Source organism: Xyrauchen texanus, chromosome 42 (genome assembly GCF_025860055.1).
Source record: "Xyrauchen texanus isolate HMW12.3.18 chromosome 42, RBS_HiC_50CHRs, whole genome shotgun sequence".
Lineage (NCBI taxonomy): Eukaryota > Metazoa > Chordata > Actinopteri > Cypriniformes > Catostomidae > Xyrauchen > Xyrauchen texanus.
Window position 1 is genome coordinate 29,916,429 of NC_068317.1, and position 12,353 is coordinate 29,928,781.

Consider the following 12,353-nt stretch of genomic DNA (forward strand, 5'->3'; position numbering starts at 1 on the left):
TCTATAATTTGTCTACAGAACACCGGGATTTTTCATGAGTACCACCAATTAAATTGAGTTTTATGTAAAAAAATAAATAAATTAGATTGCAATTGTCCTATGTGGGTTGAAATGGTCAAAGATACAAACTTTTATAGATTAAATTGTTTTACTTAGTTTTCATAAACAATAACCTTAGATAATCTGGCAACCCTTTAAGAAATTAGTTGAAGAGCCCTGCCATTTAGTACAAACCTTCAAATGTATTTATTTTAAATAAACATATATCGTGAACAAAAGCAAAGTCTCAGATGATTTACAAAAATATTGAGTTTAATACTAAAAAAGGGAGGACTTGCACTTTTCTTCCACTTCAAGCACTGCATTTAAATCATTGTTGTGGATTTGCATAAGGGCTTCCTTTGCTACAAAACACAAGACGAATTAAGCACAGAATTTATTTTTCATACATAGGCCTATTCAAGGCAAGTGATCTTCTTAAAAGGAATAGTTCACCCAAAAACTAAAATCCTCTTATCATTTATTCTAATTTACACTAATGCCATCCCAGATGTGTATGACTAACTTTCTTCTGCAGAACACAAATTAAGATATTTAGAAGAATATTTCAGCTCTGTTTGTCCATTCAATGCAAGCGAATGGTGAAGCGATCTAAACAGTTTTGGGTAAGAACTCCTTTTTCACTGTACATCTTGCCATTGGGGTCTCTAGGCATGATCCTGATATCAAGCTTGATTACATTTCCTAGTGCTTGACGCATGCGCAGAGCGCTGGATGGTGGTAGGACCTGTAAAGCTTGCTCTACACTAGCAGACAGAACAACTCGAATTGGGTTGGGGGGTGTCACACTTATGGACTGTTTTCGCTAATCTTGCCCTCCTAGTCAGTGAGCCTGTCACATTTACGGATTAAAAACGGAGGGAAGGTGTCACACTTAACGTCTGCCATTGACTTTTCTCAACGCTTCATTGTCACCCCCCATTTTCACAGTAATTTGGAATGCCCAATTCCCAATGCACTCTAAGTCCTCATGGTGACATAGTGACTCGTCCTCAATCCGGGTGGCGGATGATGAATCTCAGTTGCCTCCGCATCTGAGACGTCAACCCGCGCATCTTATCACATGGCTTGTTGAGCGTGTTGCCATAGCGCGTGTGGAGGCTTCATGGCATCCACGCACAACTCACTACGTGGCCCATCGAGAGCAAACCACATTATAGCGACCACAAGGAGGTTAGCCCATGTGACTCTACCCTCCCTAGCAACCGGGCCAATTTGGTTGCTTAGGAGACCTGGCTGGAGTCACTCAGCACACCCTGGGATTCAAACTCACGAACTCCAGGGGTGGTAGTCAGCCTCTTTACCACTGAGCTACCCAGGCCCCCACTTTTTTCCTTTAAATGGTAATAAAAACATACATGCTGACTCCAAAGAGCAATAAACTTCTCAAAATGCACCGTCCACGAGCACTTTCCAGACGGCATGCTTTCTCTGCAGAACGCGCCTTGGTGGTGTGTTCCCACCCCACATCCAGTGATAATTTCAAGCAAGCAGATGTGTATTTTCCAGGCATTAACTCAGCTGGGAGTCCAGACAGTCAAGTGATTATCACCCCCCCCTGATAGGTGCTAATGTGCACTCTGTTTCCCTCTGCCTGGGCAGTGATTGTTAAGCTAACACCTGAAAATCATTGGAAAAATCAGCTGGTGTAGATCAGCTAAATCAAGCTTGAAGTCATGATCACCAAGAAAACTACTGAGGTCAAGATTTATAGTAAAATAGTGAGTTATATATTTGGTCTGTTCTTCAGCCAAAATCGATTGGACCTCTACAGAAGACATGGATTTAACCACTGGAGTCATATGGATTACTATTATGCTGATTTTTTTTTGGTCACCATTCACTTGCATTGTATGGACCTACAGAGCAGAAATATTCTTCTAAAAATCTTAATTTGTGATCAGCAGAAGAAAGAAAGTTATACACATCTGAAAAAAAAAAGAAGAAGAAAAAAAAAAGCATAGGTTATGAGTTGAGTGCAATATCATATATCTATCTTGTCATTGTGCAGATTGTATATAAAACTTGAGTTGTCTCCTACATATAAAACTTGTGTCTCTTTTTGCTTTTAAACTTTGAAGGGATTTATTTCAGAGCCATCTGATGTTCAGCAATCACTGATGACACTAGCCAATAACAGAAGTCCTTTTCACAAATATAGGATAAATGAAGGTCTCTGATGTGTCTCCTGCCGCAGTGAGTTTTGCCGAAGCAGGTGTGTTCTTTGCGGGCAGGTAAGCCGAGGGCTGGTGTGAAAGCACAGTTGGAGCAGAGGAGGAGCTTCCATTGTCATATTGTGGCGTCAGGTGTGATATACACAAGCATGCACACCCGGCGTCCATCAACAACCTTAGGACATCATTTCTGAATCTTACGCCAACCAGTGCGTAGAGCAAAGGGTTAAGGCAGCATCGCACATATGCCAGGTTGCGTGTCAAGTTTTCCACAAAACGGATCCTGGTCCATTCACCACAGGTTTCTGGTTTCGGTGTGAATATTCTGAGCAACAGTATCACTGTGTAGGGTAGCTGGAACAGCAGGAAAAGAACCACCAGCAGTGCCATCAGACGTAGAGTCTTCTGTCTACGCCAGTATTTCCCACCAGCACGGACCAGCACGCGGCCTATCGCGCAATAACAAACCACCATCGCCACGCAAGGAATACAGAACCCTGCGATCTTTGCCACCTGGGCCCACAGCTTCCATTTACTACTTTCATTGGCCCACACGTTCATGTTGCACAAGAGGTTTGTTGAACCAATATCTGCTTTTACAGAGGAGAAGCGTAGGTCTGGCAGGCTTAGGATCACAGAAGTCACAGTGACAGCAACAGCAGACAGTGTGCTGTAGCACAGCGTGCCAGAATTCAGCCTCCGCATGGCCTTGGTGCGAACCACCACCAAATAACGATCAACACTAATGCACGCCAACAAAAGCAGACCATTGTAGGTGTTGATGGCGTACATGCCACTATTCACCTTGCACAGTGCCTCACCAAACACCCAGCTGCCAATCAGCATCTGACCCGTCTGTAAAGGCAATGTCAGCAGAAGCAGCATGTCAGACAGAGCCAGGAAGAAAAGGAAGACATCGGTCATGCATCGCAGACAAAGTCGGCGGTACTTTGCAAAGGTGGCGATGACCAGCCCGTTCCCAACTACGCCTAAAATGAAGACAATGAGGAAGACTGTCGTCTGGATGACTGTGATGGTGAGCTCCTGTCCTCTGCTGGCTTCGCATAGCTCTTCAAGATCACCACCTATGTGTCCCTCGATGGTGGAGTTGGCATAATCATCATCATCGTAAGTTGAAAATGTATAATCTTCTGATGTTGGATAGCTTGCCATACCTGTGGAAGATGACAGAGAAACAGACAAAGGGCTTATCAGTTCCAAGAATAGACCCACTAATATGACACTCTTTGGGTAGGTTAAGATATCCCCTTGCAGAAGTGTTATTCAAACAAGGAGATTCAATTATTTTCTGTGGGATCATTAATTGACATAGACTGTTGCTAATTTAATGGGGATCACAACTGTTGTTGCAGGCTTCCACCGCTAGGGGCACTCTGTCAAACCAGGACATGCAAACTGAAGTACACAGAATATTTGGTAAGTGACAGTAAAAGTACAAAACAAAAAGGATGAGTAATATTTTCAGCTCATTTTTAAAAAAAAAAATAATAATTTTTTATGTTTTACTAAATTAAATATGTCAGGGTATCTTAGTTTGGCTTGCAGTGACTTCAGTGCAGTTTGTGTGTGTGTGTGTTGACTGATTTAACAAACAATTATCTCTAAAAAACAGCTGCGATAACTTTTAAATTAAACCTGTAGACTATTACTAATGGACAACAATTTATGCTGCTGATTTTGGTAGATGTATGTTTATTTTATTAATCTGTTCCTTAGGGTTGAATCTTAGCCTACAACTGTTTTAAGACATCAGGGGTGGAGCCAGTGAATTTTGATTGCTGGTGCTGAAGAGGTGCTAAATCATTGATGGGGAGCTGAGCGGTCACTAAATATGGTATGCAAAACCTGGCATGGCCAGACAATTTTATTAATATCAGTTTGCACGTGGTGACAACAGAAGTCAAATCTCTAGCTGCAGCCTCAATAAAACTTTCAGGGTTGTTTCTGCTTTTTACAGTATACTGTATGAAGCACAGGTACAGCAAAACAATGTACCCTTATTGGGATTCTAGGGACAAGCTCCCCCGTGAGAAACATTTTACAAAAATGGCACTATGGCATTTCATTCTGGTGACTTTAGGAGCAGCATTTTTACCTTTTAACAAGTATAAATCTTGTGTAGCAATTAATGCTACTATGGGCTGCTGCAAAGTATTGATAAAAGACTTATTCACACAGCACATCCTGCACTAGTTAAAGTTTCTCAAAATCAGCTACCTTGCAAAAAAAATAGCATGCTGTGGCAGGACCATGTTATGTATCAGATGGTAATGCTGCGGTGCAGTGATGTACACCATGGTTTTTACATAGTACAGTACTCTAATGTACATGTAGGTGTTGAACTTAACACATTATTCATCTCTGTCAAACGAAGGATGCACTTGTAGGTTTTGATTCAAAATATCTCCTTCACCATATTAACAGGGAGAGCCCGTAAGCAGACACCTACATGTCGAAAAATCATCTGTGACTTCTCTTAAAAATCATAGTAATCTCCTCATATTGTTATTGTTAGTTTATTATTCGTCTCTCGTCTACTCGCCAGTGAACCGCCATTAGAATGTCTATGGACCACTGTGTTATGCTTGTTTGCTAACTTTGCAGGCTTGCCTTGGTAGAAGTGGTCTGGTTGTTACAAAGCAGTGTCCAGGGTTGTGAGCAGGGATGGATTACTGACCGGGCCAATGGGGCATGTGCCCAAGGGCCCTTGACTACCAGGGCCCTTACTGCCCGGGGTGTCCCTGTGCTTTATGTTTGCATGATCCAATTTGGCGATTTGAACTTTTGGAGGGGTTGTGAGGTTACGGGGGCTGCTCCACCATTACTGAGAGAGCGTTGGAGTGAGACATGTAGTTGGAGTGCGCTTAATAAAGTTTCAACAGTTAAGCTTACCTCCTCATCTGCTCTTTTTCATGACTATAAATATTCAGCTTAATTGTTTTATGTTCTATTTATTTCATTTCTGTTTTTACGAAGTGAGAAATGCTCCAAACGATACACTGCATGAGCTATGCTCTGTTGCACTGTTGCACTGTTGAGGGATTCTGTGGAAATTCTGAAGGCCTGAGGGGGTGGAGCTTAGTCTCACGCGCTGCTTCAGCTTCCAGCATGTGATTTGTGAAACAGTTGTCACACTTTGCTTGTAAGCATCAAGGATTAAATTCTGACTGGATAAAGTTTAATTTTTTTTCTATTTGTTTGTAGATTAATTAAGAGTGGAAAGCGATAAAAATACATAGGCAAAAAGGTGACTGAGTATGAATGGATGAAAAATATGTATTTATTTGTCATGTTAGTCCAGCAGAGAAAAGGCTTTGCTGACCCTGAGAAATCGCCACTGGTGATTTATTGACTAATATGAACAGTAATAAAGACCCAACTGAGTTTTAAAACTCAAACTGTGTTGCAATCAATGTGAAAAATAATTTTTTTATTATTAAAATAAATATAAAACATTATGAACTCTAAATATATAAAATATCTTAACGCTATATATCAGAATTGCAATGTGTGTTTACAGCAATTAAACAATGCCTGTTTTTAATGAAAACGCATAAAAGTCGGCTACTGTCCTGTATGGCAAATGCATTATAAAACGTCACACAATAGTCACCTGAAAGGAAAATGGGCTTAAAAATTAAGTTTAAAAATACAAAATTAAATATATCATAAATGTACATCAAAATATTCCACAGGTATCACCTTAATACCTGAATGAAATGCAGCTCTGTTAAATCTAAAACCATCCAATCAAATAAATAAAATTATATTTTGACGAGCAAAATCTGACCATCATAAATTCAAGCGCGTGCAGTTTTTTTTATTATAAATCGTATCAAATGTTGTTGCGAGTGTTGGCAATGCGCTATTTAAAATATTCGTACTGTGATAAATGCACCTGTTGCATACAAGTCATGCAAGCACATTAAAAATATATATATTTAATTTAAACAATGCTGCTGCAAGAGTTGCCTTCAGAATAGGCTGTTTAGACCGTTTCAAGGTAAAATATTTTCCTTAACAACACTCGGTAACTATTGTAACAAACAAACGCCAGACTAGTAAGAAATGTCACCTTTAGTTTCGGGTGTTTTGCGGTGAATAAGAGCACGATAGATCTCTAAAATAACTCTTTAAATAACGTTTTCGGATGAAATTTTACTCATTCCGCGACTCATCGCGTGCCACAGTCTGCTTGTCGTTGGTGTGAGTCTGACATCGCGCTCGTGCTATCAGTCACCATTGCGTGCCAACGCGCTTTAAAAAGGCAGGAATGGGTGAGAAGAGTAGACCGAGTAGAGATAGCTGTTTGTAATGCACCTGTGGAGAAACAGACTTGTATGGGACTCTGTGGTTGGGAAGAGAGGGGTAATGGTGATCCTCTGGACCTGTGCGAATTTATACGCAACTCATATTTAAAGCAATGGAGTGACAGCTTCAGAAAAAAACAAACCAACCGTAAGCTAACATTTATTTATACAATTATTAAAATTTGTATTTAGTAAACGTGGTTAAAGTGTTACTTTAATTATATACATTTAAAATGTAACTAAATTAAATGTTATTATTGCAACAATAAATAGGCTAAAGAATGAGAAACAACAATTATAGGCTGTTTAATACATTTGAAGTTTTGCATTTGTGATTCAGCATAATTCTTCATTCTTATATATATATATGTGTGTGTGTGTGTGTGTGTGTGTGTGTGTGTGTGTGTGTGTGTGTGTGTGTGTGTGTGTGAGCGTGTATTTATCACTTTGTGGGGATCAAATGTCCCCATAAGGATAGTAAAACCCGAAATTTTTGACCATGTGGGGACATTTTGTCGGTCCCCATGAGGAAAACAGCTTATAAATCATACTAAATTATGTTTTTTGAAAATGTAAAAATGCAGAAAGTTTTCTGTGAGGGTTAGGATTAGGGGATAGAATATAAAGTTTGTACAGTATAAAAACCATTATGTCTATGGAAAGTCCCCATAAAACATGGAAACACAACATGTGTGTGTGTGTGTGTGTGTGTGTGTGTGTGTGTGTGTGTGTGTGTGTGTTTACTTGGCAGAATTTATCCATTTATTAATTATGATTAGCTATCTTTCTCATTTCAGAATTGCTTGCTCTGTAATACATCATTCAGTATTAAGGAGTGAGAGGCTATTTGAAACTAGTCAACAGACAGTGGATTAAAATAGCGGGGCATGTTGTCACACTACAGGGTTAGCTGTCACATTGAGACACACACACACACACACACACACACACACACACACACACACACACACACACAGTGAAAATTAAGCAGGCTATTATAGTCTTTCAGAAAAATGGAAACAATTATATTACAACAAAATAACAGTTCTAAAACCCAGAATGATTCGTGAAAAAGCAAAAGGTTAAAAATATGGACCATGGTTTTGGCCCCCAAATATTACCATTAAAAACTGTCATAACATTTAAAACACATGTGACAACTTGCTCTGATCTGACATTTAAAAAAACTCATATTTGTCCTGAAAACACAGTTTCTTTTCAAATCTGCAGTGCCTTTATTAAATAGTTCACCCTGTTCTGAATGAATGCCAATGACGTTTTATTGTGTTCACCAACAAGCTATTGCCAAATTATGATGATAATGGAATATATTATTTAATATTTAATTGGACGATAGAGTTTACAAAAAAATATTCTGATTTAAGAGTCTGAAACCAACATACAGAACTGCTGCAAGAAAAAAACCCAGTTGTATAATTTGAATTTTGACTCAGATTGCTATACTTGTTTAAAAGGAAATTGGTGCCCAGAATTAGCACCAATCTAATATCTTTCTAGTTATTTAACGTACAGTCTAAGTTTTAGCCATGATTTGGGATACACAATTAATGCACCTTTCTGTTGAAAGAATGCTGTTTTATTTATTGACATAATCATTTATGATAATTAGCTTTTTATAGGTCTATATAATACAAAAATACAACTAGTAGCCTACTATTTTTACTACTATATAACTGTACAGTTGTAATGACAATAAGAACCCATCTATCTATTTTGTGCATGTAGCGTATGCTTGCATCTTTAAATCTGAGACATTTAAATTTGAAGAATATGTGTGCAGCATAAACCTGGCTTTGACTCACCTCCAGATGCAAGTCCAGAAAATTCAGTATAAGTTGTTCTGAGTCTTCACTGTAATTCAGACCCAGTTTTTGCGTCTGAAGTTCTGCTCTTTGGGGGCCAGAGACTTTCTGAGAGAGGGATGCTGTGCCTGTGACCCTTTATGTGTTTTCACTTCTTTGTTTGTCTGACGTTGCATTGCCCCATATTTCACACCAAAACATCCAGAGCTCAGAAACCAGTTCAGAAGGAGGTGTGTTTTGAAGTGCGGTTGTCTCCACACCATCTTGGGGTGTTGCATCAAAAAGCAAAATGTATTGGCATCGCTGTGTACATTGGACGTTGCATCGCTTTATGATAAGATGACTTAAAGGAATAGTTCACCCAAAATTTAAAATATGCTAATAATTTACTCACCCTCAGGCCATCCATGATGTATCTGAGTTTCTTTCTTCATCAAAACAGATTTTAAGATTTTTATGATTTAATTTCAGGCCTCTTCCTTTAAACAATGCATGAGAATGTACTCCATTTTTTGACAGTCCAAAATGCATATTTAGGGTGCATCAAAATAATCCACACGAGTCCAGGCGACAAATTAAGTTCTTCTGAACCCAAACGATTGATTATTTTGAGAAACAAAACAATACTTATATACTTTTTAACTACAAATGTTCGCTTCAGAACATTATTCTGTTTATTCACACCATCCAGCCCCCTGCAAAGCATGCTGGGAAATCAAAATCCCCTGGCCAGTTTCATCAATGCTGAATTTAATGTAATTAAGGGGCAGCTGTGGCTCAGTTGGTAGAGTGGGTTGGCCACTAATCGCAGGTTTGGTGGTTCGAATCCCGGCCCACATGACTCCACATGCCGAAGTGCCCTTAAGCAAGACACCGATCCCCAAGTTGCTCCCAATGGCAGGCTAGTGCCTTGCACGGCAGCTCTGCTTAATTAATTTAAGTTAAGACAAAATGTTCTAGAATTGTGTCACTTTAGTTAATTTTAAAATTGCAAAATCCTGCAAAAATCCTTTTTTTTGACTGTATGTTAATGCGGTTTAAATGTAGTCAGTGGATTCTGAGGGTCGTGGCACACAAACACCCCTACGTTTTAAAGGGTGTACTTGAGAAATATTATTTGTTGCAGAACATTGTAATGTAGCGCAAAAGTGTCACATCCATATCCATTTAAAAATGTTAATTCTATATCTGTGACTTTGGTCTCTAGTGTGATCGTAGTAGAAATGTTCTGTCTGTATACAGTTGTAGGGAGACCGGGGCTAGTTGTCACACAGGGAAGCTGTAACAAGGGCTATATCTCACTAACTACTATATATGGAGTCAAATGTCCAATTACACAAATGTGTGTTTTCTATAACAGAAGTTTTGTAAATAGTTTTCAAACACCTAGTTCAGTAACCTCTTAAAGGAATATCCTGGGTTCAATACAAGATAAGCTGAATCAGAAGCATTTGTGGCATAATGTTGATTTTCACAAATACAAATGAAATACAATTTTGTTTCTTAAAAAAAAAAGAAATACCAAAAAATCAAGGTTACAGTGAGGCACTTACAATAGAAGGAGGGTTTAAGGAAGGCATAAAAAATGTGAAGCTTATATTTTATAAAAACATTTACATTTCCTGGTAATTCTTCTGTTAAAATTGATGTATTGTTTGAGCTGTAAAGTTGTTTAAATCTTCATTTTTACGGTATTATTGCGTTTATGGTATTACCTTTCCATGGCAACGAAGTTGTAAACTTTGATGTAACTTTATGCAGAAAGTAAAAAAAGGAAGTATGCGCTTTTTTAACGCTTACACGGATATTGTTTACATGCTGTGGCTATACTTTTGAAGCAGTGATTATTTTAATGTTTACAAATTGACCCCATTCATGTGCATTGTAAGTGCCTTGCTGTAACCTAGATTTCATTTTTTAACTAGTCAAAATACATTTTCTGAGTAATCAGCATTATGCCACAAATGCAATCAGTTGAGCTTAACTTGTATTAAACCCAGAATATTACTTTTTAAAGAAATGTTTGTGAATTGTCTCTTCAACTAAAACTTCAATATCATGACATTTTTGCTATAGCTCTTGGGTAAAAGAGTGAACACAGTAAAACCAGCATGACACACATTTGGGCAAGGTTCATCTTTAATATAGGCAGATTTTAACTGATGGGTTGATGTTCTCAGGACACGGGTGTTTTTCAAATATCTCTGGTCTGGACAAGTTGTTATTTGCCCCCCAAATGTTCACATTACTCTTACGACACTGGTTTAATGGCAGGTTCCATTGTGACAAATTATCGGGGCATGTTGTCAAAAATTCAGCGTGTGTTTAATGAAATATACATATTTCTTCATCGTCAATAGGTGAAGAAATGTGTATCGCTTTTTTGCAACCTATTCAGAAACTGACTTCAAAAATAAGCCTGAGATAAATTCACTGGAGAAACAGGTGTGCCCCCGTCTCCCCTATATACTGTATGTAAAGACATTTTTAATGAGTATTAAAAATCTGTTTTAGTCAAACTTTTAATCAAAGAACCGTCCACTTGCAGCAATAACAGCTCAGCATTTTAGCATCTATTTAAGATTTCAGCTGAATCACGTGTTCTGTAGCACTTCCCATAGATGTGACTTAGATTCAAACTTAGATTCGTCTATCCATGAGACGTTTTCAAAGTGTTTACAATCCAGTCCTTAATTATTCTGTCCATTCTTCCTTTTACTGCTTTTTTGCCATTTTTCAAATCTCTCTCTCAGACGTGTCTGTGTGTTTGGGTGTGTTTGAAAATATAATGATATTGAGGTAGAGAAGATTTAAATGATTCAGAGGGCACATCTTCTCTTCTTTTTCTCATACAGTGCCCTCTACCCTTTCTCTAGCTCTCTCTTTCCCACACATTTCTCTGTTTTGTTTTTCTGTAGTTTGTGGTTGGCAGGATGTTGATGGGTACAATGTTTACTGAATCATACCGTGCACATTTAATTTGAACACACACACACATACCACATTTGACCTGAGTCACCTTAAAAAAAAATTGTTTTGCTTCTGTAAAACAATAATTGGCCATGGGATTTCCGCGGGCAATGAATTCGGTTTATTGAGAGTGCAAAGTGCAAACATTGTTGCATTATTAAATTGAATGCACACATGACAATGGGAGGTGAAAGGTTATGACACCAGAAAAATGAAGTAATTGTATGCTTAATTGTATAATCAATGTAAGACAAATATGTGTAATAAATGCATGCTTATATTTGCCTTCTTACGCTTTCTTACGAAAGTTGTCAGTTTAAGTAATTACCAGAACTGAATGGGTGCAGATTAAAGGGATTTATAATCCTGGATTCATGAGCTGGTAGATATTTTGTGCTACCATTTCAGTGTCTGATACTGTATGAGATGGGTTATGCAGTATCACAGGAATTGACTGGTGGTCAATTTGCACCAGTTGCACCAGTTGCACCAAAGTTGGTGTTGTTGTAGGCGCTGTAGGCTGTAGCTCAAGAGTGGGAAAGTTACAGCTACTGTGGTTCTTAGATTTGTTACCAGCCATTTTTATGTTTCTTCTCAAACCTCAATCAAAAGGCATCTTGCAGGTCACCACAGATAATCAAAAGAAGCAGATAAGCAAAAATCAGCTAAATTATCTACCACTGTGCAGAAAGCGCTTGCATTCAGCTGGTAGTAGGTGTTAATTCTCACCCGGCTGTAGCAGCGTGCTTACAGCGTATCGCATGATGTGTTTTGCTTGTTTCTTTGTATTGGGCTGGAAACAATGTTTTTCTCACAGATAGTGATTGCTGAATTCGCACATACACATGCGCACGTGCACATGCTTGCACCCTTTGTAACAGAAACGGTTACTTCAGGAAATCTTATAATGTGAGTTTAGCGTTCTGGGCATACTTCTGAATTTTCCCCAAATCTATTGAATATATTGATCATTAGGGCAGTGTTTTGCATAATAT

General features: G+C 38.4%; 1 protein-coding gene across 1 annotated transcript; it reads right to left on the minus strand.

Annotated features, from left to right (window-relative positions):
- Positions 1–311: 311 nt before the first annotated feature.
- LOC127634903 (C-C chemokine receptor type 7-like) lies at positions 312–8,530 on the minus strand. The gene is made up of 2 exons (XM_052114652.1): positions 8,389–8,530; positions 312–3,409 (listed from the first exon to the last, which is right to left on the minus strand). Exon 2 carries the CDS (start codon positions 3,405–3,407, stop codon positions 2,187–2,189), a length of 1,221 nt encoding a protein of 406 aa, XP_051970612.1. The 5' UTR covers positions 3,408–3,409; positions 8,389–8,530; the 3' UTR covers positions 312–2,186.
- Between the last annotated feature and the right edge of the window lie 3,823 nt (positions 8,531–12,353).